Here is a 26,118-nt window from a genome sequence, read left to right on the forward strand (position 1 = left end):
TACCTCAGAGTCTGACACTGTCCCTTTGTAACATCTCCTGAACAGTGAACAGCCTCCATCCTCAGCCACCACCCACTGTCTCTGTGGATCTTACCCCTGCTCACTGCTTTGTCTTGGAGCAAGTACAAAATATCTCCTTTCAGGATATAATTATACAACCTTTAAGCAGAACAGCTTGAAAGTCCAATGCCATGGTTTCATTCTCTCTCCTAACCTGCACCTGCCTTCAGACTTTGTCCTATCTCAAACCTGAGCAGCAGAAACAGGAAGGATCACAGCTTTTATGTATTCAAGAGCACTAGAAAGGCTTTGCATGAGTAAAACATGAGAGCAGAGGGCTGGAAGGTTTACCAGATAGCTGCACTTCATGCATTTCTAATGTTTCATGTCAGACAGAGATAAATGCCACTGATGTATTTATGAAATAAGGTCATCACAAGCCAAAACATCGAAACACCTTGTCCTTCCACAGGAAAGGTTTGCTAGGGCTCCTGATAATCAGCTGCTTGAAAAGTGCTGAAAAGCCTTTGCTGACAGGCTGCTACAGACCTCTGCAGAGTGCTTTTCCCTAAAAAGCTTATTATCTGCACTCACAGAATTGCATTCTGTCAAAATCTTACCCCTTGGTAGGGAACAGATTTACAGCAGAGAAGGATTCCTAGAAACACCAAAGGGATGAGAAAGCCAAATCTCCAGGGAGTCTCCATAAATCCCCAGACCTTCCAAAATTCATTCTCTTTTCCAAAAGTGCTGGTTTTCTAAACATTTCACCCCAAAGTGGGCTGAGGAGGAAGCCACTCTTCCCAGTAAACCCAATTTCAGACTTAGTAAGTCTGGACTCGCTGCACAGTATGTGTACAGTCTTTATCTCCAGCCTGCTGTAGACACTTATCTGCTTTGCTTCTTCATTAGCTTAAGGGCATCCACCCCCCTGCAGTGTTTCATCAGAAACAGGTGAAATAGTTTCAGCAAAGTTCAGCTTCAAGGACTTCAGCTGCACTCAGTATGTTGAGCTTCTCTGCCATCAGTGTTCTCAACTAAAAGGTGTTGCTATGGCAGAGCCAACAGAAGCAGGAACACTTCCTACATCAGTACTTTCCAGCTCCTTAAGGTTTGCAGATCAGTGACTTTCAGGGAGATGCAGAGCTCTTTTAGATGTTATCAACTTGCTGATGCTACAATTTGTAGATCCACAAGAGCAGAGAAATCAAAGCTGCTGCAGTTTGCATAATGCTGGGAACAGGAACAGAGCAGTGTGGGAACAGGAACAGAGCAGTGTGGGAACACTTCCATGGAGAAACTGCACAGAAGAGATAAAGGATGAAAAAAAAACTCCCTAATAATATACATCTAGATTGATGTATCTCAGAATCCCAGAATCTCAGTATGGTGAGGGCTGAAGGGACCTCTGGAGATCATCCAGTCCAAACCCCCTGCTAAAGCAGGGGCACCAACAGGATCACAATGTCCAGATGGGTTTGGAATCTCTCCAGAGGAGACCACAACCTCTCTGGGCAGCCTGCTCCACAACCTCTCTCAACCTCCTGGGTTCCAGTTTGTGCCCACTGCCAGGCACCACTGAAAACAGTGTGGCCCCATCCTCTTGCCCCCCACCCTTTAGCTCTTGCTGAATATTGATCAGATTCCCTCTCAGGCTGCTCTTCTCCAGGCTCAACGGCCCCAGGGCTCTCAGCCTTTCCTCCATTCAGAGATGCTCCAGGCCCCTCAGCATCTTTCTGGCCTCTGCTGGTCTCTCCCCAGTAGTTCCCTGACTCTCCTGAACTGGGGAGCCCAGAACTGGACCCAGTACTCCAGCTATGGCCTCACTAGGGCAGAGCAGAGAGGCAGCAGAATCATTTACTGATTACCATTACTGATAAAACATGCTTCCTATCCTCACCTCACAAAATGGTGTGGGGGGCAGAATCAGGAAGGTTGCTTGCTCTGTGTGTCACTGCCCAAGGCTTTGCATTCACAATCTATAAATACCTGGAGAAGGCAGATTGGGCCAAACAAGTCCTTACACCTCTGTCACACTGTCTTCATTATTGAAACCACAGCAACCACCAGTTCTTAGCGATTCAGCAGCAGTTGGACAACATTAGAAATGCATTTGGTGAAGACTTTTACCAACTGTCTGTTGTCATGGTAACATCCCAGGTAAAAATAATTCCTTGAATAACTTACAAACAGACAGATGGCATAAAACCTCCCACACTCTGCAAATTAAAGGAGATTCAGTAAAAGACAGGGGAGATGCCAACTCCATAAAGTCCTGCATGTTGAAGGAAGCACATCTCCCAGGGCAGCGACTAACCTCAGAAACATGAGCAAAAGAGAGATCAGGGCCCATCCAGGAAGCAAAAAAGATGATGCTTAAGTCATCAGCACTCTTTTGTGTAGGACTTAGGGCATTCAACAAATCTAAGTGCCGGGTGCTGCGCTTTGGCCACGGCAGCCCCATGCAGAGCTACAGGCTGGGGTCGGAGTGGCTGGAGAGCTGCCAGAGAGGGACCTGGGGGTGCTGATTGACACCCACCTGACCATGAGCCAGCAGTGTGCCCAGGTGGCCAAGAAGGCCAATGGCATCCTGGCCTGCATTAGGAATAGTGTGGCCAGCAGCAGCAGGGAGGTCATTGTGCCCCTGTACTCTGCTTTGGTTAGGCCGCACCTTGGGTACTGTGTCCAGTTCTGGGCCCCTCAGTTTAGGAAGGACATCGAGACACTTGAATGTGTCCAGAGAAGGGCAACAAGGCTGGGGAGAGGCCTTGAGCACAGCCCTGTGAGGAGAGGCTGAGGGAGCTGGGGTTGTTTAGCCTGGAGAAGAGGAGGCTCAGGGGTGACCTCATTGCTCTCTACAACTACCTGAAAGGTGGTTGCAGCCAGGAAGGGGTTGGTCTCTTCTCCCAGGCAACCAGCACCAGAACAAGGGGACACAGTCTCAAGCTGCACCAGGGGAGGTTTAGACTCGAGGTGAGGAGAAAGTTCTTCACCGAGCGAGTCATTCGTCACTGGAATGTGCTGCCCAGGGAGGTGGTTGAGTCACTGTCCCTGGAGGCGTTCAAGAGGGGATTGGATGTGGCACTTGATGCCATGGTTTAGTCATGAGGTCTGTTGTGACAGGTTGGACTTGATGATCTTTGAGGTCTCTTCCAACCTTGGTGATTCTGTGATACTGTGATACTTCCTGAGGGATTACAAAGGTGCCCTGAAATTACGATCCTACATAAAATAAGACAATTCCAGGCCCGTGGCAGGGAACAAAAGCTGCTCTTGTAATTCCTAAAGTCCTGCCCTGCTTAGGCTCTTGCTAGGAAATGAGTTAAAAAACCCACCATTATAGTGGTTACATCACCTATAGAATCATGGAGTTGTTTTGGTTGGAAAAGACCTTTAAGTCATTGTGTCCAACCATTCTCTAACAAGGCTGGTGCTAAACCCTCTGAATCACATCTGTGCCTCTTAAACATCCCCTCCAGAGGTGGGGATTCAACCACCTATCTGGGGGTGCCTGTTTCAGCATTTGAGAACCCTTTCAGTGAAGAAGTTTCTTCCAATATCCAACCTGAGCCTCTGCTGGTGCAACTTGAGGCTGTTTCATCCTATGCATAACTGCAGATGCAAGTTATGTTTAAAGGCATTTTTTCCCAGCCAAGTTTTCTGCAGCCAGGAAAGCTGTGAAATCAGAAACACTCCCAGACAAGACATGGGGTTAAAGTGCCAGTATCTGTGAACTGGAAGCAGTGTGGTGAGAATGATGTCAGCTCTGAAACAGCCCCTCAGCCTGAACCATGTTACTGGTGAAATCCACAAGCTCCCTTTGCCAAGTCACCCCCCAGTGAAGTCATTTCAACATTTTCACTGAACAACTTTCCTTCTAAAAATAGGCTGAAGGAGAGCTGCTCTCTCTTGAAGGAGCTGTGGACAGGGCAGGCTGCAGCTGAGGTGGTGACCACACAAGAAGCCACAGCTATACTCACACTACTCACACTGTTCTTGGGCAGCATCACCAATTCCAATTAAATCCTGCAAAATTTCCCCAAAATAGCCAACAGCTTTCTCCTCGAGGGAGCAGATGCTGAGCACTGCTGTCAGAAAAAGCCAGAGCTGCTTCTTCCCCCAAGTGAAGCAGATTGTTCAACATAAAGAATCCAAAGCAAAAGGGACCAGGAGAAGCAGCATTGGATCAAACCCCACTTTTCCTCATCAGATATTATTTGAGCCTCATTTTTTGCATTCCTCTTCTATTTTTACCTAAGCTTCCCTCACTCTACTTTTCTCATCAGGTAGAGCATAAAAGGGCAGCACCATCACACCTGTGGTTTGCTTTTCAGAGTTTTGGGACATCTTTGCCTGTAGGTAGTTTAATACCCACGTTTATGGGACTTTCCATCATTCCTGGCCAAATAAAAGTGCCCATTATTAAAGAGGAAAAGCCAAGACACGTTCCATCACTGCTTGTTCATGCTCTCTACTCAGTCTAACACTACAAAATCCTGCTCCTTCTTTTTTCCCCCCACCAAGATCTCACTAACACCTTTGAGTAAATCCTTTGAATACCTTTGAAAAAGTTCTCCAAACAAAAATCAAGTCTCTAGCAGCCTCTCAGGATTTGAAGGGGGCTACAGAAGAGTTGGAGAGGGACTTTTATACGAGTGTGTAGCGTCAGGGTGAGGAGTAATAGCTATAAACTGCAAGAAGCTGGATTTAGATTACACAGTAGGAAGATATTCTTCCCTGCAAGGGTGGGGAGGCACTGGAACAGGTTGCCCAGAAAGGTTGTGGAAGCTCCAACCCTGGCAGTTTTGGATGGTGCCCTCAGCAACCAGGTCTAGTAGGAAATGTGTCCCTGCCCATGGCAGGGGAGTTGGAACTAGATGATCTTTAAAGTCTCTTCTAACCCAAACCACTCTCCTTCTGTTTCAGTGAAGAAACACATCTTTAAATATCAGCATGTCTTTAAAAGGTGGAAGAACCAAGAATCTAAATTTTGCAACCCTGATTTCCACCTCCCAAAAAATGAGTTAAAACCCCAAGGCCTGACCTTAACTTACAAGCATGTTGTTATGGCAGAGCAGTGATCTTGCAGGTGAGTTTATTTTTGTCTGCCTGTTTCTCCCTGTTACAGCTGATCAGATTTAACTTGACCATTTTCTCCACAAGCTCAAAGCACTAAGCCCCATCTTTACAGCAACAATCTCCTTACAGATTAAGTACTCACTGCTATTGCTTTTGGTGACTACCTGCAACTGAATGAAGTTTTCTTTTCCCTAATGATGTGATGTTCAGAGCAGTACCACATGCTGCCAGCACCACTCAGCAACAGAAGAGAGGAGCAATTTCACTCAACTCTGTAATGGGTGTTTGGAGCTACCAGCTAGAATAGGGTTCAGAGCAGAAGGCAGCAGGGATACTGTCACACAAACATTCTGACAACACAAAAGCAGCTCATTTAAGAACTGACTTTCAGTACAAATTCCCAAAGCACACAGGCAAATTCTTTTAGAACTGTCACTTGGATTAAATAAATAAGCAAGACTCATGGCATGAAGTTATCCTGCACCAGACACTGGCAGGATGTCTCTTCCCACTCACTGCGCAACTTGAACGCCACAAAAGCGAGATGTCTCTTTAAACTGAAATGGGAGATGACTGAAAATTAGAATGAGCAGCAGCCAGGATTTCCCTGGTCTCAACACTCAACATGCTCACAAAGAAAGTGATTTTACCTACTGTTAAATTTCCACCCCACTTAACTCAGTACTGCAAGAAACCTCAGCATGCTGGAGCTATTACAATTTGGTTTATGCTACCCACAAAAGCAGAGGGTCCAAAATACATCATAAACTATTCTTAACAGCACAGCCAGACTGGTTTCAGTTAAAATCTTTCAAATGGCTCCTTTTTGGGGGGGGCTTTTCTTGGTGGTGGTGTGGGTTTCTTTTAAGAATATATTTACCTGAAGTCTATAGCTGTATCACAGCAAAGACACTTGTGTTTGGTTCTCCAGATCTAAAGAAAGGAACACAAGTTGTGTAATTAACTTTTCTCCTCATGGTCCAGATGGAACTGAATTCTTTTTGGCTCTGGAATCACCAGTTGCAAGTGTCCTGATGTAACAACTGAAACTTAACAGCAGGTGCTTTTATTAGCTGGCAACATGCTTACAAAATGCAGCATTGCTTCAAAAAGTCAGTTAAAAAAAGATATGAAGTCAAATTGCTAAAGTTAGAGCTGGGAAACAGAGCCAACTGGTGTAAATGAAACTGTTGAGAGCTTCAAACTGGAAGAAGCTGGATTAAGATTGGACATTAGGAAGAAATTCTTTCCCATGAGGGCAGTGAGGCACTGGAACAGGTTGCCCAGAGAAATTGTGGAGGCTGCAGACCTGGAAACGTCCAAAGCCAAGGCTGGATGTGGCCTTGAGCAGCCTGGTCAAGTGGGACCTATAAAGAGAGAGTTGGAACTAGATGATCTGCAAGGTCCCTTCCAAACTAAACCATTCCATGATTCTCTGACTCCTCCTTGGAAAATTCTTTCCTTATGCCAGTGACCCAGGTCTGCACTACCACTTCCTCAAGGCACAATACACCTTCCAATTCTTTCTTCAGCTTCTCTGCCACACATGGAGAATGGAAACCTCAAGTGACAGCCACTGTACATGCAGTTATTTCCTCTAAGAAAGAGCAACAGTCAAAGCACCTCAAATCACCTTAGCAGAGTCTTGCAAAACCCTTCCACAACCCAGTGTGCTGACAGCAAACATCCATGTTACTCAATCAAAGCACCTCTCAGATTTAGTACACAGTATCACAGTATGACTTAGGTTGGAAAGGACCTCGAGGATCATCAAGTCCAACCTATCAACACAGACCCCATGACTAGACCATGGCTCCAAGTGCCATGTCCAATCTCCCCTTGAACGCCTCCAGGGTCGATGACTCAACCACCTCCCTGGGCAACCCGTTCCAATGCTGAATGACTCGCTTGGTGAAGAACTTCCTCCTCACCTCAAGTCTAAACCTCCCCTGGCGCAGCTTGAGACTGTGTCCTCTTGTTCTGGTGCTGGTTGCCTGGGAGAAGAGGCCAACCCTTTCCTGGCTACAACCACCCTTCAGGTAGTTGTAGAGGGCAATGAGGTCACCCCTGAGCCTCCTCTTCTCCAGGCTAAACAATCCCAGCTCCCTCAGCCTCTCCTCATAGGGCTTGTGTTCAAGGCCTCTCACCAGCCTTGTTGCCCTTCTCTGGACACGCTCAAGTGTTTTGATGTCCTTCTTAAACTGAGGGGCCCAGACCTGGACACAGGACTCAAGGTGCGGCCTAACCAAAGCAGAGTACAGGGGCACTATGACCTCCCTGCTCCTGCTGGTCACACTATTCCTAACACACACACACGCACAAGCTGGTAAAAAGGGTGACTGCAACAAAGGAAGACAACTGAAAGCAGGGGAGGGGAAAAAAAATGAAAAATGACATCAAACTTGCTAAATATGTATTGTTTATTAAGGCTTGTATTCTCCTAGAGGAAAAGTTAAATCTGATGCTGTCCATTACCCCTTACAGGCAGTAACAGTTCAGAGACAAGAGTTATACGTTCTAAATACAAGTCTAAATGATACAGATTAAACTTTATTTAAATTGGAGGTCCTTTTGGAGTAAATAGTATTCTGAAGATACTTGCTTCCTAATATAGTAAAAGATCCTCTAACAATAAACACGTGCAGATTCAGTGTGCTAGAGCAGCGGACATGAGCACCATTTCCATGCTTAATTGAAACTCCAGTTGGTGACAGGTTCTCCGACGGTCCCCTCACTCCACAAAAACATGACAGCAAATTCAGTTTCTTAAAACAGGTTTTGGTGGTGGTTGTTTTTTTGATGTTTTTCTCTTTTTTTTTTTTTGTTGTTGTTGTTTTGTGTTTTTTTTTTTTTTTACTCATCCAACAGAAAAAAAGGTAAAAAAAACCCCAGAAACAAAATTAGACATTACACACTGTCGATTTTAAACATCTGAGGCATAATCCATCATATTATCCATACTATTAGTTCCTACATTAAAGCTCAGCATTATTGGTATTAACAAAAAAAAAGAAATGGCATTAGGGATTGGGGGGGAGGGGGGAAGTGGGGGGAAGAGAATAATGAAGGGAAGGATTAAAAATGATCTGCAATTAACTAAGAACGCCTGAAAGCTGAAACGGGCTTTAAACACATTTTTTTTGTCCAAAAACAAAAAGAGAAGAAAAATGAAAGAAAAGAAAACCCCCTGCAACGTTGAGAGCATCACATTGTTTATTTCCTTAAGCTACAAAAAAAAGGAAAAACCAACCCAGAAAAGCAGAATTCTGGCTGAGAGGAAAGCACCTCACTCGCCCTCGCCAGGACGCGTAGGGTGATGGATGCACACCGAAGCGCTGCTCAACAGAATGGGGAAGGGAAAAAGGTTGGGGTGGGTTTTAGTTTGTTGGTTTTTTCTCCCAGAGAAACATTTTCACTGACAATTTGATTTCTCTACTAGACAGGAAAAAAAAGTAAAACACCACCCAAACCCCAACCTCGAAACACTGACGCGTCAGCAGGTTTATGAAGCGTAATTTGGACGGGTAAGAGGGCGCAAAGAAAAAGCAGCAGCTGCACAGAGGGATCAAATGGAAGGGGGTTCATGTAAAATATTCTGAAGTGCAGTTATCTCAATGCAAGGAAATCAAAATTTAAACACTAAAATAACACTTAAAAAAAATAAAGTCTCTCCAATAAAAGGGAAAACCAAAAAGAATCAATGTTGGGCTTCTTTAATTAAACAAATCAGAGACATGATTTCTGACTTTTGCCAGGGGAGGAAAAAAATTGGGGGGGGAGGGGGTGAGAGAGAAGGATGATCTGTGATGTGTTCTTCATAATCTCTGTATCTGGCTAGGAACATAAACTTGTGCCAAAATAAAGCCTTTGGGAAGCACTGACACTTTAGTATGCTCATGTATAGGTCCACATTAGGTTAAGATAACTGTTTATCAACTTAAAAAAAAGAATAAAACCAGACACACTTTTATTAATGGTTTCTAAAGAGTTGTACATAGAGGGGGGGAAAAAAATAAGATACAAATCAATGCAGATTCACTTGGGCAAAAGTAAACTACAATGTACTTAAAGATGCCACAACTTAATTTCCCCTGCACGAGAAGAGAGATATATTGGAGCGGAAAGCTTTAGTCTGTCCTGATGCCAGCATACAGCACCAGCAGACTTTCAATTTTGTTTCTCAGAGTCGAATTTAATATCAGTTCTAGTACATCTATCAAACTGGGTATGCTTATTCTTATTGTTTGTTTCGATTCTGGCGTTCCTGCAAAGAGAAAGAAGAGTTACAAGTTAGAATTTTTTAACTCCTTTATTCCAACAAGCAAACAAAAGCTGTGAAGTTGTGTAACAGCTCTGAAGTACCCCCAGATAATGATACTGCTGGTTAGAAAACCTTGCTGCTGTGTTCTGTAAATAGAGTGGACACACCTGACAGGCCCAAGGATTTGAGAGCTTGAGTGCAGCTTCAAGTGGAAGAGCTGCACAGTCGCTTCAAACTGACTGTATATGGTCACAGCAAGGAATGGAGAGAATTACCAGCATTGCTAGGCAGAGTCTGGGCCTGCAGGACTCCTGATTTCTGGATTATTTTAGCTGCTGCAGCAGAAGCATGACCAATGCAAGGGCAGAAAGGAGATGGTGGATTGGTGAAGTCCACAGGAAAGAGGTGGTGGATTTTACAGTCGGACTCCATGGTCCTAAAAGGTCTTTTCCAACCTTAATGATTCTATGAATGGTTAACTCCATAGGAAGAAGGTGGTGGACTGGTGAACTCCATGAAAAGATGATGCAATGGTGAACGCCACAGAAATGGTAGAATTTTCAAGTATTCTGGTCTAGTGGAAGGTGACCCTGCTCATTCTAGGGAGATTGGAACTAGATGATATTTAAGGTCCCTTCCCACCCAAACCATTCCAGGATTCTGTGACTTTGGAGTTTAGCAACATTCACTAAAAGTAGGGATTTGAGCTCTCTAGAAATTCTGGGAGGCTGTGAAATACTTGACAAGCCAAGGGTTTAAAAAATAAATAAATATATATACATTAACAGGTGGAAGAAGAGTTCTGTGATTCTGCATAGTCTGATAAAAACCAACACAACCAGACTGAATGACCCCAGAATTTCCAAACACTTTCTAGTACAGAAGCCAGTAGGGTCTTTGAGGTCTCAAAAAACTGCTATGAACAGATACTGGACACAGGTAAACTAAGAGATACCTGCAGGCATCCCTCAACTGCTCTAAGTCTTCACTGGGCTAATCTGTGCTCTCTCAGCAGCAAAGTCATGCCTCTGCTTCCATCTGGAGCAGAGCAGCTGCAAAGGGCTTAAAAAGTGAGCAACACAGTAACAAAAAAGGTGGACATTATCAGTAACTGTTTCATGAGCCCCTAAATTGCAGAACAGGTAGGTGACAGCAGGATAAGTTGACTGAAATAAGCTGCTGTATCTTCAGGTCAGTGTATTTTTCCACACAGACTGAACAGAAAGGGTTCAGCCTTTGCCATTTCTCTTTTCATCCCAGACTGCAGAGCGCAAAGCTGGCAGGTAAAGACTTTGTGTACTGTACTCAAAGGCATCAATATGGCACCAAATCCTACTTGAAGCAAGGAAATTGTGAATAGGCTAAGTGTAAACAACAGTCAAGTCCTAGACTAACGCCTTCAGATTTCACTTGTTTTGTGGAAGCCACATAAAACTCATCTCAGAGTTGTTGCTGTTGTGGTGCAAAGTTTATCTGCAAATATACCCAAGACTAGAAACATAACAGACTGTACTTCCTGCTTCAGCTGGTCACAGCATAAAATTAAATGACGGTTTGGTTTTTTTTTAATGGAATATATTGATTTTTGCCTCCAGTCAGAATAATATCAGTATTTCCATTTTCATAATAAAATGAAGTCAACAAACTCTGGTGTAAATTTGCAATCTATGACTTAGAAGGAAAAAACTTTTACCAGACCATAAAAAAGTGATATAATTTGCTTAAAAAATAAAAGGGGGAAAAAAATTTCTATATTCCTCCTAGCTTTTAACTACTGATTTATGAGGAACTGCCCATGAATGTAATCTCTTAGTGGCAGAGTACCAGAATGTATTAGGTGTTATATGCTCTTAATGAAAAGAACTTTTGGCTGCCTGATGCTTCAGACAAAAGGTGCTTAAAAGAATCTAAACCTGATTGTATCGACCCCATTTTCACACTTCCTATAAATTAATCATTCCATCCACTTCCATTTCTAAGGTGGCAAATCCCCTTTGGTCTGCCTTGCAGTCCTACCAAGCCTGGTCTGTCCTCTGTCCCTCTGCCACTTTACATAACTTTGTTTCAGTTTTCTATGGGGTCATCCACTGCCCTTCATAATTCCACTTCCTCTCAGAAAAATCAAAGTTTTCCATTCCCATGGCCTAGTCCCACGCAACTAGAAGACAGGCCAGCAACTGAGACTTCAACCTGCTATCTAAATGTCTGCTCATGCATTCAGGACTCAGTTCAGGCTTTATAAATCACCATTTACTGAGTAAACTACTAAGCAGTTCCTCTTACCTTGCTACTTGCTTTCTCTCTTGGGGACTAATCTGAGTCTTGCTTTTAAAAAAGCATCTGAAATCATATAAACTGATGGAACAGTTCTTTGTGCTCTTGAGCATGGCTGCTTTTTAGCTCTAATCAAATTCTTCTCTTTATACTGCTATTAGCATTACAGCAAGGAAGCACAAGCAGTTCTGTAAGGAAGTAACAAAGCTTTGCTCATGTTGGTTCTGAAGATCCATCCCAAGCCTTCACAGTTTCTTCTCCTGGAGAACTCTGGTATCTCACAGGGGAGTATGCTGCTGCACACTTCTCCTTCATGACATTAACTATGTCTAGTCCTCAGACAGAGGGAAAGTGAGTTTTCACAAACCCTGCAGAAGCTTACATTTTGGAAACAAATTGCTGTTCCCCTCACCTCAGTCTGAAGCAGCTGTCAACCCTCCTTCTCAACTTTATTTGGTAAGGTCAGTGGGATGGAAGCACTCATCTTCCAACACACAAATATAAAGCTATCTTCACAGCAAAACAAACTATTGGTATTAATTTTAAAATAGAAATGTTTTTAACTAGTTTTGGGGGAAGGACAACATTCCCTCCTTAAAAGTTCTGCATCAAGTGTATCTTCTTTGCAAGCTTTTAGTCATTACAAAGTTGTCTTCTAAAGTTAACTCATGCATGTTTCTAGGGAACCTTAATGATGTCACATTCCACTGCATTTTCTTTTTCAAGAATTCCCTCACATGTTGCAACGTTTTTAGCTTCCAAGAGCCTGAGGTTATAACACCAAAGTTTCTCTCCTTGTGGACAATGCAGTGACTCTGGAAACTGCCTGAGAAACACTGGGAGAAGGGTCTGGAGAGATTTCATGCCATTAATTTTCTCGGTATTTCATTCCAGAAACCAATATCCTACTATCACTCCTTTCCCTGGTTCTGGGTCACCAGACTGGGCTTAAACCGTTTATTACTCTGGCAAATCAAAAGCTGGACTTGCATTCCAGCACGAACAAATCTTCTCTCAATTCTAGATGATGACACAATCCTTAAGCAATGCTGGCAGCACTGATGAATCTTTGGCACTTTAATGAATTTCATCCAGCATTAAACCTGCCAAATCCTCGTCTGATGATCTGGTGTTACCAGAGGTTCCTGGGTCAGTTGAACTCAGAACACACGCTGGAGCTTCCTCTGCAAATGTCAGTTAAGGACACACCGGCTGGCAATAAACTGCAACCGCCTCAAGATAGGAGCTGAAGTGCTAATGGATGCAGTGCACAGATGACATGAAGGCATTCTTCCCTACTAAATATTCCTGTGTACTTGAAATTAAAGCATTTAAGCTCTCCATGAGGACATTTTAAAGAATTCTGGCCCTTGTCCAATTCACAACCATGGTGAAATGGAAACACAATGTTTCCACAGGTAATTTTAGTGCTACATAGAGTATAACAGGTAAAACCTGGCAACCTGACAACCAGTTAAGACAGCACTACCAACCACCTGAAAACTGTCAAGTTAGGCTGTTCAGCTAACCGGCAATGTCTTCAAAAACCACTGTGATAGGAAGGTTAACTTTGTGTAACAGGAAGGCTTCACCTTCCACAGCACAAACTTCCAAGTGTGTGCATATCCTGCAAAGGAACTCTTCTAGCAATCAGCTGGACTTCTAAACTCATTTAGTCAGTGATTAACTTTCCAGACAATAGCTTTCAGAACACAACCTGACAAGCAGCACCTTGTTTTTCATTGCAGTTCACTGCTGATCTGCTTTACCTCTCTAGCACTATTACCTCCCTCAGCATACTCCGACTATTTGTATATTGTCCCATTTTCTGAGCTACTCAGAGCAATGGAAGAAATGTTAAATTAAGACTTCAGAGTTCATTTTCAGAATGTGTCACACAAGCCACAGGCTCAGTTTTACATTTAGCAGAAAAAAAAAAACATATATAAAAAAAAATCATTCTTTTGAAAAACTGATCCTGTCAAAAAGCAGTGAGCTGGGCAAAAATACTCTATCAGCACCTAAGCTAAAAGTGGGGAATAGCTGTCTGTAGTAAAACAAGCCAAAGCAGGATCAGCCCAGTAGGTGACATCAGGCCCTGGAGCTACCCACAAAGCAAAGAAGTTCAGTAAGCAGCCATTGGGTGTTCCTTAGGCCTGCAAGTTAATGCTTCCAGATGAGCTCTCCCATCACTTTCCTAGCACTCACTCCTTAAACACCCACATTATTCTCCCCTCCAGACCCAGAAGCAAACCACAGAGAGACTCAGCACTGAAAAAAACCCAACCAAAACAATGGTCCCCACATGCACTGCAAATGCTGGGCAACGGACCTCAGGCCTTACTCTGTCCTCCATAAGGAAACACCTCTCAAGATACAGGTCACATTAAATATTGAATTGCTAATTGTCTGCTGAAGGAATGAAGTGATGAAGTGAAAGCTTTCAGGTTTTAGCTTGTGGAGCCCCACAGGGAGTACAAGAGAAACACTTCAGATGTGAAGCTCTCCTTCCCTGCTGCGCTGAGCCATGCTACACACATCATAAGTTATGGCAAGGAAAAGCTGAGCTAAGAAGTTCTTCAGACACTGACCTCCTTTTCACTCATAATTTAAGGGTATATTCTGTCAAGAGAATTTAAAGCAATTTTACCTGCATTTTTAAATGGCAATAAAACCTTTAAAATAGCAACTTTAATTTAAGCCTCAGGAACATGCAATAAGTCTTTGCTTCAAAACCAATTTGAGGCAAGTGTGAGCTGCACTTAACTGGACTGTCAATAAATGCTTGACTGGAAATGCTCCACAAAAGTCTATCAAACATTGTCAACATTAAGCAACTTGAAGTGTTAATTAGCTAGTAATTACACATCCTAACACCTAGTAGCTTGTCAGTCCATTACTTCACAACTTCCTAATTAGAGAAGGGCATTCCTGGAACTGAGATCATGGGATGGACAGGGATAGGTATCTCTTAGGGTAGACCTGAGAACCACAATAAAAAGGTTTTTAATACACTTTCTCAGTTACCACCCAAATCTCTGACTACATCTTTAGCTACTGCCCAAATCTCTCTTACTACATCTTGGCTCAATACTGTTCAAAATTTAGTAGACAGATTAGACCCAGGAACTGGAAACCCTTTATTTACTCAAGTAAGACAGCAGCAAAACCACATCTTTCTAGCACTACTTCAGCAATCTTATGCAAGTCTTTCTTTTCCAAAGAGATCAACTGGACAAGATCAGGCTTCTTGCTCTTCGAGGTGATGTACACAATTTCAAATGCTAATACAGATATCAATTTTGATAGCCCAGCTCCAGTGATATAGTGTTAAAACACTCTCTTATTTAAGGCAAAACACTTACATGGCAATCCCTGGTAGAATCCCATTCTGCATCAGAAACTATTCCCTAGTTTATCAATCATTTTAAGATTAAAAGATTAGAACTCAAAAAATAAAGAGAGACATTATGTCCTTCACCTGTCTGGTTTTGTTAGCTAGGAAACTGTCACACCCAAAAAAGGACCAGGTTGTTTTCTGTGTTGTTAAACACACACAAACCCACCAAGCTGTGGTGTATTAAAAGCATTCCAAATTCCTACTTACATTTTCTCCACCATAGCAGCCTCCCCATTTCATTTTCCCCATATCTGTGCATAAAATAAATGTTTTAAGAAGTTTACCTTCCGCACCACCTCCTCCTCTTCCTGGCGCTTTTCATAATGAGAAAAGTCATCAAAGATGGAGGTCGTGTGCTTGTAAGTAGCAATAATTTTAAGCACTTGTTTTGCTTTTTCTAAGGGCACCTCCTGTGTGTCACGGGAGTTTGTAACGGGTTTGTTGTCATTGTTCTCCAGCCTGATGTGTCGGAGCTGGTTGTTGGGCACATCCTTCACAAAGATCCACTTGACATCAAATTTCCCCTTCCACTTGTCCTGAGACCAGACACCTGCACTGGTGCCATAGTCCACAGGTGATTTCATCTCTGCTACTCCACAGAAGTGTCCACTACCATTGACACTGAACAGCAAGTAGACTGGACCCTTGCTATTCATGGACCGAAAAGCACTGTCCAGACGTTTGTTGCCGTGTTCTGTACTACACCAAATAGAATACTTAATGGAACGATGAATATCATCCTCAGAATAGCTCTTGATTATGAACACACGTCCATTTTTAAGGTTCCATTCAAAATCTTTAGGGTTATAGCTGTGAGCAGCTTTCAGTTTTTCAAGGACAGGATGGGACTCGCCACTTGGAAGAGGGTTGGGCTGGGTACTGCCAGCTGAGCTGCTGTCGTTACCAGTTCCTCCGCTTTGGCCAAAAGCTGCATTCCTGTTGCGAGGAGCTACCCAGCGGTTTTGGGGTGCCTGCTGAGGGGTCTGATACTGAGGCTGAGTCAATGGAGGAGGCTGAGTTGGAACAGGCTGAACAATTTGTTGTTGTGGCTGTGGAACAGACTGAGGAGAAGGTATCTGTTGGGGGGCAGGAACTTTTGCCACAGGACCCTTATTGTCCCAAGTCCCTATGTCCATATTATGCTTTATAGGTGGAGGAGGCAATGCTCCCCCGATTACAGGTCCAGTTTTTGATTTCATTTTAGGCTGTGGTTTCGCAGGCTTGCTAGCTATAGCAGCCCAGGAGGTTGGTTTAGATACTGGCAAGTTTACATTAGATCCACCATTACCAGAGAGGGTACCTGTCATTCCAGCACTGTTGACAACAGACCCTACTGTTTTCACCGCTGAAGTTGTAACGTCTCCACCAATCTTGAGTCCAACCATTCCCTGTTCAATACTGTTCATTCCAGGAGCTTTATTTAACGTATCATTATGAAATCCTGTTTGTCCATCCACGATGGTACCACCCAGTGAACTAGGTGGGTAGCTGTAACTGCTCCCATAGGCTGAACTTTGAGTCTGCTGTCCTTGGGATCCGCTCGTTCCCCAGGCTGAGAAGGCAGGATTTTCAGGGAAGAAGTTAAACCGGTGCTGGTAGATGTTATTTCCCAGGCCCCCAGGCTGTCCAAAAACAGCATCGTGCATAAAATGATGATCTCCATTACTGAGCTGTCCATAGGTGGTGAGATATGGGATAGGAGGATCTCCTCCTGTAGACCATGGTGCTTCACTGAGAGAATAGGGGAACCCAATAGATGGTGGATAATAACTGGACAGATAGGGATCAGTCATTGATGGATAGCTACTGTTCTGTTAAAGACAAAAAATAAGGGAACTTTAGATACAAACCCCCCTTCACTTATAAATAATCCCACCACTCTTCATCACCAAATAGAAACAAACAGAGAGAAGGTAATTTATGTTCTAATTATAGATCATAGTTCACACTCCCAAGAAAGATGCAGGGCTAAACTGTAGGATCTGAGCATTTCTAACACACTCCAGGACTGGTGGCTCACAATGAGGTTAGTACTGAGATTTTGAAACCATGTAAACTCAGTTACATTACTAAGTGTTTAGTGGCTGCTCCTAGAATTATTTAATCTACCAACAGCTGAAAATATTACAAGGAACTTATATAACAATATATTTTGTGTCTCATAAAACTAAGGAACAGCTTTAGATCACTGTACGGGAGAAGTGTTAGGTTAAACTAATGCAACAACACAGGTAACAGCAAATACAATTACAGTCCTCATACTGGAATTGTTTTGAGAGGCAAAACATACCTGAAGTGGTAAAACATGCAAAAAAACCCTTCCAACAGATAGGAACACAGAGAGATCACTAAGCAGCACCCCAAGTTTGGTGTAAGCAGCCCCAACAACTACAAGCTGAAATGCAGGTGACTGCATACTGGAGTCTAGTGCATAGAAATGTGATGTGCTACATACCATCCAAACTGAGAAAGACCCTACTCAGCCTTTTGCAAAGGTCTCTTCCTCCCTCACTAGCACAGTTACAAGTGTACAAGACATTTTCTCACAGTCCTTCCACACAGGCCACCTTTTCTACTCTATGAAACAAGAGACTGACTGGGTACAAACCAGCAGATCCCCCTCAAATTCCATCTTTCCCTCCTTAGCTCAAGCAGAGAAGCCATTCATTCCAACATCAATCTTCTGCTGACCCTTAATTTTGCAGCATTCTGTATGTTCTCATCTTCAACAATGCAAAAGAACAAACAGAATATTCTAAAATAGGTTTTATTCCTCTTTAAATAAACTTGAAGCATATTTATTGGAGACTTTCCAAAGCAACACTCCAACTGTAATTACCAGTGTGGGGGAAGAAGGTCAGCATCTCCTGTTAATGAGTCAAACAGCAGCTCCCTTTTCCTTACTCACAGAGAAAGATTATTTTAAGAGGAACTAACATTTCTTTCAAGCTGCAAGATTTCAAACTTGAAAAAAAAACAAAAACCCACAGCTATTGGCAAAATCAGCAAAATTGCACTGGAACTTCAGTCATCTTGCAAAAAATATCAACTATTTCTCAGCTCATTCCAAAAAATGAAGTAAAAAACCCACCCCACACCAAAAAAACACACCACCTTGCTGAAGATAAGCACAATACACAACTGATAGTGAATTTTACTGCTCATTTTTCAACAACTCCCTTCTGTGCCACCCCACAGTCAGAGTAATTCAAGATCCTTCCCTTCCACACACAGAATGATCCCATAAAATGCCTCCAAGACTCACAGACAGATCTGTAACCACTTCTGAGATTTAAAAAAGCCTAAATCCAGCATTGTTGAGTCAAAAAGAAATTATCTCAGTCACTATTCCTCCTGCCTTGATTTAGGTGCAAATTTTACCATCAATGAGAGGTGCATAACCCACCTTCCTATGAGAAAAGCTTCCAAAATGCATCAATTTTTTAAGACTCCCAAGCTAAAATAATCAATATTTAGCATATAAAAAATGTCATTTTTCTGAATGACTTGACTTCAAGATTGCTATGAATCACATCTTGAAGCAGCAAGAAAATGCAAAACCAAATCCAGGCAAAAAGACGACAGAATCTCTGAAAAACTATTTATCTTCACACATTCTACAGATCTAGAATTTATTAAGACAAAAAAAAGAATAAGCTGAATGATTCTAGGGTTCTGTAAGCCTAGCCAAAGCAGGTGTTTTCTTCCAAAAAATCCTTCTGCTAAGGGATTCTAGATGATTCCTGAGGCTGTCACCTGCCATCACACAGCCTGCAAAGTTTCCAGAAGGTTTCTAACCAGATTAAAGGAAACTTTCAGCAGACATCTTCACAAAACATTCTATCTATTTTGACTGGCTCTGTGCCAGCATGTAAAAAAAAAACTGACTCAAGTGCTTCACTCTAACAGCAAAACATTGACTTCAACACACTCAACCTTGATCTTTCTGCCTCATTTATAGTTTTTTGTTATTATCATTGGAGGGAAAAAATAAAAACAACACACAAACAAGTACAAGCCGTCCCAATCACTCTGTTAATGAGGGAGGGAATCCTTCTTTCTCCCAAGGCATGCTGCTTGCTAGTAATCCCTGGAACTCATGAATAATCTTTTGAAAGCTGAAAGAGTTGGGGATGTTCAGCCTGAAGAGAAGGCTGCAGGGACACCTTAGAGCAGCCTTCCAGTATTTCAAGGGGTCCTACACGAGAGCTGGGAAACCAACAAAGGCATGAAGCATCAGGGCATGAGGTAATGGCTTCAAACTGGAAGAAACTAGGTTTAGATTACACAGGACAAAGATTCTTCCCTGTATGGGTGCTGAGACACTGAAACAGGTTGCCCAGAGAAGCTGTGGAGGCTCCAAGCTTGTAAACGTCGAAAGCCAGGTTGGATGGGGCCTTGGACAACCTGGCAATGTCCCTGTCCATGACAGGGGGGTTGTAACTAGATGATCTGCAAAGTCCCTTCCAACCCAAACCATTCCCTGATTTTGTTTCTGGATGAGGTGATATGGGGGATGCCTTCCTTGCTTTGTACACCAATACTCTACTTTGAGCAATTCCCTCTGCACATAAAAGTGTTTTATAATGAAAAGCTATCACAGCTCAAATTTGACCTGCATTAACCATTTCTACTTGAATACTAGAACCTTTAAGGAAAGAAAAGAAGGAATCACTACCTAAAAACCAGAAAGACAACAATTATATTCTATTTGCTTGTACAATATGCTCAGTATGATTTAAAAATCTCATTTGTGTCTTTGGAAGATGAAATTAACATAATATTGTCAACCTACTTTTGATCTTTGATGTCAAATACATTGTTTTGTCAGCTGGGCTTTTAATTTCTGAATGATTTTTTTCATTTCCTAAGGATTTTCTAAACCACCCAGTTGGTTTCCCATCTTTAAGTCACTTGCATTTTACAGTCATTTTCAAGGGCTGAATCAATCTGACTGAGTAAGTAGATAATGATGCTCTGTTCAGAAACATGGTTGTTTCCAGTACAAAAATCTCACATCCCTAATTAATGCCACTGTCACTTTCCAGTTAAAACTGTAAGACAACCTACACAATTGTTTCTTGTAGCATGCCAAATTCTCACCGCAGCATAAATAACTCTGCCACATTTCCATGTGAGAAAAACTTTATTAGAATTATGGAAATTCTAATAGTCACAGCAATTTTTCTATTTCAGTGTAATAGCTGGGCTTTGTTGACCACTAAGACAAATTTCCTAGAATTAAACTGTAACAGTTAGGTCTGCATTTTTTCCATATGAAGTGATAGTTGGGTCTGTATGTTTTCCATATGGAGTGTAATGTTCAGTTTCTTACTCATTAGAAAAGCCTATTTGGGGTTTAAGTCATTAAGAACTGCATACAAATGTGATGAAGTGGATTTTCAAACCATTAGAGGAAGGTGAAAGACTCCATTTCTTTCAAAACTAATTTGGCATTATAAAGGGAAATTTTCCTGTTTTCCCCCAGGTTTCCTGCTTTTCTCTCTGCTACAGTACATGAATTGCAGAGAAAAAGGGAGTGTTTCCCCTTAAATCATTTTCACTCAAGTCTGCAGGACACATCTATGCTGCAGGTGAGTTTAAAGCTTGGCTAGGGAGCTGGAACTCACATAGTGCAGAGCTCAGTTCATGTTATGTAGCACTTGGCCTGACTTCTACAGTGCCGTCTAGATAGCATTCCAGGATGGAAACCAGCTCAAGTGTATCTATACTGTCCTGAAGTTTGCACCTTTCCTGAAGCCATGATCCAAATCAAACCTATAGAAGTCCCATCTATTTCTATGCTCTAACAAATGTGTTAACACACCTTGAAGTCAAACAACACACAGCACATGAGTTGATACCGGTTGCTCTGGTGTTCAAGTTTAAATCAGTTTCCATAAATGAAGCAGAACAGCACATTATATACTCAGGGGGGTTATGGCATGTAGAATAATTTCCTTTTGCAAGCAAGCTCAGTGATGTCACCAATATTAACAGTGGTATCTGGCAGCTTCAGGCTGAATTCTAAATTGCCCTTTTTAAAGATAACACTTAACCTTTCTGCCAAGAAATAATCATCTATCTCAGCAGGTCTCCCTCTAAAATGGCATTTTGTATGTGTGAAGTATTTTGTATCCTGTGCTTTGTTCACTTTAAAGATGTGATTGTTATGTCAAAAATAACTTCAAACAGAAGGTATTTTCAATGATAATGGTATTTAAATCATGGATGTTGATTTGATGTATGTTAGAATGAAGTGGATTATGCTGAGAGTTTGCATTAGTGTCTTAAAATAATACATCTTTAATTCTTCAGATATTTCAGAGGACAGGAAAGAACAACAATATTTGCTGAAGTGGAAAAAGAAAGCTGAACATCTCTACAAGCTGCCTAGAAAGCATCCAAACCAAAGTTCAACCATGCTAGTTTCTAGGATTATACAAATTACACAAATCAGGAGAGCCCAAAAGCAGAACCTTCTAACTCCCACATGCAATTCTTCCATCAAAGAACCCCGAGATCAAGTAGGCTGTCACAGCCCAACCCTCTCAATGACCTTCAATTGGAGGAGCAATCAGCAGACACTAGTTAGAGCATTAACTCCAATTTGACTTGTGGCCATCCGGATATGCAGAGTAATCTTAGCTTTGTGAGCACAAATGCTGGTTGTATTAGCAAGTAACACAATATGCCAGTCATTTCTTTTTCCATTTCTATTTAAGGAATTTGCTCCCTCGACATAATCCCATGAATTGAGTGCCAAGAGCATGCCAAAGAAGAAAAAAATAAAGGTTAAAAATACACTAACCTGATTTGACTGCCCAGAAAGGTAAGGTTCAAAATCGTTGTCGTGAACTGTATCCTTCTGGTGTAACGAACCATTTTGTACTGCAAGAAGAAGGGGACAACATGTTGTAACACTGCTTAGAAGCACTTCAGCAGAGAGTCCCTTTAGTGTTTCACTCCTCCTTCACAGCATGAAGACTCAAAGACCAAGGGGTAACATTTTTTCCTGCACAGGGTTTCTCTTTGCATTATTTTATCCGCTACTATTCAGTATATTTAAACACTAAATATATTCTACAGTCAGGAGTGAAAAGACAACTCCTGTGAACTAACTCTGAATAAAAAATTGTGATCGTTGACAAGAATTTAGTGGAAAAAAAATATTGGAAAACAGCATCTATTGTTCTGGTCCATAATTAGAACTCTCAAACTAATTTACACTTCTCCCAGCATCTGTTACTTGCTGCTTAAATTAAGTTGGCTAAAATAAGATTAGGTGAGGTCACATTTAACTATGAAATAATGGCTGCTAAGTGCCTTCTTGATATTCTGGTATTCTTCAGCAGAATTTTAAGTCTCCATTTTCTCATGTGTAAAATACAGACATTTATCACAAGCAAAGGGCCACCTAAGCATAAGTTCAGGTGTGAAAGGCATTCAAAAGCTATTACTGAAAGATGGCTCCAACTGAAACGGTTCTTAGGGAACTTCAAATTATTTCCTTTGCTTCAAGTTTATGAAAAGAAGGTCAAACACATGAAGTGACAGCTGCTTTACCTGTTTCACAGAAGAGCTGAAGTCAAAATACCACTACAGCAAATCAGCTGTTTAACAAACAAGTTTGGGAATTTCACAGATTCCATTTACCAGAGTATTACTGCAAACTTTGTCAGGGGAGGAGAAGGAGGGGGAAAAAGAGCATTTACAAACACAGGAATAGGGTAAAGCTTTATGTAACTAGATGTAGGTGGATTTTTAAGGCAGGTTAAGATCTATTTAAAAGCATTTATGAGGTGAATACTGTTAGTCTGCAAGCCTAAACAGTTATACACTCATCAGCAACCCCACTAACAATCAAGGTATTTTCTAAGACAACTTAGCATTAAAATCAATCTCAAATGAAGCAGAGGAGTTAAAAGGATTATTATTTCATCTTTTTTCAAATTTTAAATTCCTTAAATAATTGTGTAGGCTTATATATGACACCTGGTACATATATCACTCAACAGCATCCCAGTGACATAATTGTACTCATACAGCAGGAAGAGACTGTAAGTATGCAAAAATAGACATTGAATAGGCAGATCCTGCTGACTTTATGTGGAAATCTGCTTTATTTTAAGGAACTGAAGGCATTATTATGTTTAGCACTAACACATAGTCCTTCCCACTGTAAACTCTTTAGCATTAAGTAGGATGCAAGTGAGCTTAGATGAGTAAGTTTGTGTTATTTTTGAAACAAAGGACAACTTCCCTTGTTCCAGATGTTATTCACGGGGACTAGGAAGAACACTTTTCTGCTCACCCACAGGTGCCTGTGTAATTAATCTGTTTCAAAACCGACTTAACCAGATCTCAGCATGATCCTCACCTTTATTATCCTGTCCTTTCGGTCTCTTGAGAAGCCACGACACATGATTGAGTGAGGGAACACAGTGAAAAAGAAAAGAAAGGAAATTAAGTTAATGTCAGAAAAAAAAGCTTATAATGCTACTGCAAAACACACAGCTTTTAAGGATGGATAAAAAGCTCATAAAAATGGCTTACCAAGGCTTGCTCGAACGGGGGCTGAGGAGTTATGCTTTACGTATCATTCAGCCCTGGCCTTCCTTAGAAATGGCCACGGCTCTCGAAAAGCAGTAGCCCCGTGCAGTGCTCGCGGGGGAACTTAATGAGAAACACTAGTCTCCAAGGAAGCAAAGAAGGAGAAGAAAAAGCTTCTCGCGGGCCAAACACAGGTACAGGCCTGCAAAGGAAACCCCCCGCCCCCGGCTGGGTAGGAGGCAGGCCCGCGCTTCGCTGCTTACCTGAGGGTCAACGCTTGTGGCAGACATAATTCATGTACGGGGCCGCCGTGGTTCAGCAGAGAGCGCCGGGGGGAGAAGGCAGGGCCCGCTCGGCGCTGCGCGGAGCTCCGAGGCCTGGCGGAGGGGCGGCGGCGGCGCCTCTCCCCTCAGGCGGCGGTCGGGGAGGGGAAGGGGCCAGGGCCGAGGGGGAGGGAAAAGGGCCGCTGGCGTGCGCGCCGCCGCTCGGCGTCTCCTCGGGGCAGGGGAGGAAACCCAGGGGACAGTAGACCGGCACCGGTCCCGCGCCTCGCTTCACCCTGCCGGCCCCGTCTCTTCACATACCCCCGGGCCGAGCCGCCCGGGCCTTGCCCACCGCCGTCGGGCCGCAGCGAGGGATGGAGCCGGAGCCTCTAACTCCAATGGCGGCGGGCGCCGGGCTGCGGTGACGTCAACGCTGAGAGCGCGCGGGGCACGCCGGGAAGGCGCAGGCGGGGAGGGGGAGGAAGGCGCGCGGAGCACGGCGGAACGTGCTGCGCCTGCGCGGGCGGGTGGCGGGCTGGTGGTGCGGCGCGCGGCCTCTTTCCTGCTCTCTTCCCTTTCCCTTCTCATCGCTTTTTGCTCCTGGGCTCGGCCATGCCGGCTCACACGTGGCCCCTTCACACCACCCCGCAGCCGCCGCAGGTACGGCCCTGGGGCCTGCGGGAGCTGCGGAATGGAGCCTGTGGTAGAGTGTTCCCAGTAGCCCGGCTGGTGGCGGCCCCTTACTCTCGTCTCGGGGTCTTCTTCCCAGGGTAATAAATTCCGCTTTTCTAGATGCTGTTTTGCAGCGCCTGAGTGAAATCTTGCCTCCTTTGAAGTAGTTTCTATTGATTTCAGGAAGGGCGAGAGGTAAACTAGTCAGGTGAGGAAATAGAATCATAGCATCAGGTAAGAAGCAGCGTTGAATAAGCCACCGGAGCTGTCATCGGTCAGCCCTGCTACAAGTCTCTCAGGAAGGGGGGAAAGGAGACATTTGTTAAGGAGAAATCGGATCAAAGCAAAGCCCTTTTATTTGCAATATTTGAGTTCTACATCAGTGCCACTGGTGCTTCATGTGCCTGGGGGTTGGGGGTGTTTGGTGAGTTGTTTTTTGCCCAATGGGTGAAACATCTAATGACCAGAACTCCCTATATGTCTCACTAGTATTTAAGTCCTACTTGAAATCTGGTAGAGGCGAAGTTCGTGGGTAGTGCAGAGAGCTAAATGGCGGTTCCTGTCCTCCTCGAGGTCCTGCAGGCTATTATACATACTGATTCTAACAGAGAAACTTCTGTGACAGCTTGCTTCAGATCTGAATTCTGATGACCAATGTTTAGTGATGGGACAGAAATCAGCATCGTTTTTCTTTGCTATTGTATTATGGTGACACCATCCCGACTCAAAAGCAGAGTAAATGAGAGTTAACACAGTCCCTGGTTAGAGTGTGGAGGGCTTGGGAGACTTTTAAGCCACAACAAAAGACAAAGACCACTGCAGTGCTTCTAAACAGCACTGCCACCAGAGGACAGCAACTAAGTGAGATTTGTAGAATACAATTTCCTTTTGACTTTGGAAACAGGTGCAGCAACAAAGGATTTGTAACAAAGAATTTTCATTGATTATCTATGTGTAATTGTGGCCTTCCAGTATCTGAAGGGGGCCTACAGGAAGGCTGGGGAGGGACTGCTCAGGATCTCAGGTAGTGATAGGACTAGGGGGAATGGAGGCGGGGAGATTCAGGCTGGAGGTGAGGAGGAGGTTCTTCCCCATGAGAGTGGTGAAGCCCTGGAATGGGTTGTCCAGGGAGGTGGTTGAGGCCCCATCCCTGGAGGTGTTTAAGCCCAGACTGGATGAGGCTCTGGCCAGCCTGATCTAGTGTGGGGTGTCCCTGGCCATGGCAGGGGGGTTGGAACTAGATGATCCTTGTGGTCCCTTCCAACCCTGACTGATACTATAATACTATGATAATCCTTTAATGTGTTACATAGGTGTCTGACATCTGTTTGGAGAATGGAAGTCGTGGTCCTTAAGCTGGCCAGAAATAAGAATTTTCATTGTAGAGATTTAGTTTGGTAAATTTCTTCTGGCTATCAACATACTTCTTGTGTAGGTTTCGTGCAACAAACATCCACCATTTAGAGTTTCTAGATATGAGCACTATAAGACCCCACATGGAGAGCTGAGGAACTTTTGACAAGGGCTGTAGTGATAGGACAAGGAGCAATGGCTTTGAGCTGGAAGAGGAGAGATTGAGACTGGAGATTAGGAAGAAATTCTTTCCAGTGAGGGTG

The 26,118-nt window shown here is 43.2% G+C and overlaps 1 protein-coding gene across 2 annotated transcripts; it reads right to left on the reverse strand.

The window, feature by feature from the left end:
* Window positions 1–7,481: 7,481 nt before the first annotated feature.
* On the reverse strand, window positions 7,482–24,251 carry YTHDF1 (YTH N6-methyladenosine RNA binding protein F1). Of its 2 annotated transcripts, XM_068150094.1 has the most exons (5): window positions 23,831–24,251; window positions 23,395–23,419; window positions 21,826–21,905; window positions 15,299–16,825; window positions 7,482–9,343 (listed from the first exon to the last, which is right to left on the reverse strand). In XM_068150094.1, exons 1-5 carry the CDS (start codon window positions 23,855–23,857, stop codon window positions 9,317–9,319), a joined length of 1,686 nt encoding a protein of 561 aa, XP_068006195.1. In that variant the 5' UTR covers window positions 23,858–24,251; the 3' UTR covers window positions 7,482–9,316. The 2 variants fall into 2 exon arrangements, with proteins under 2 accessions (XP_068006195.1, XP_068006194.1); XM_068150093.1 differs by lacking the exon at window positions 7,482–9,343 and having other exon boundaries at window positions 15,236–16,825.
* Between the last annotated feature and the right edge of the window lie 1,867 nt (window positions 24,252–26,118).

The sequence above is a fragment of the Melanerpes formicivorus genome, unplaced genomic scaffold (genome assembly GCF_026170545.1).
Source record: "Melanerpes formicivorus ecotype bairdi unplaced genomic scaffold, bMelFor1.0.p_v2 SCAF_19, whole genome shotgun sequence".
Taxonomy (NCBI): Eukaryota; Metazoa; Chordata; class Aves; order Piciformes; family Picidae; genus Melanerpes; species Melanerpes formicivorus.

Bases quoted from the DNA above. Each gene is read 5' to 3' on its own strand.
- YTHDF1 (XM_068150093.1), bottom strand. From the start codon at position 23,857: ATGTCTGCCACAAGCGTTGACCCTCAG. The intron at 23,420-23,830 runs GTAAGCAGCGAA...TGGCTTCTCAAG, and splicing joins CCACAAGCGTTGACCCTCAG to AGACCGAAAGGACAGGATAA. The intron at 21,906-23,394 runs GTGAGGATCATG...TTCTTCTTGCAG, and splicing joins GAAAGGACAGGATAATAAAG to TACAAAATGGTTCGTTACAC.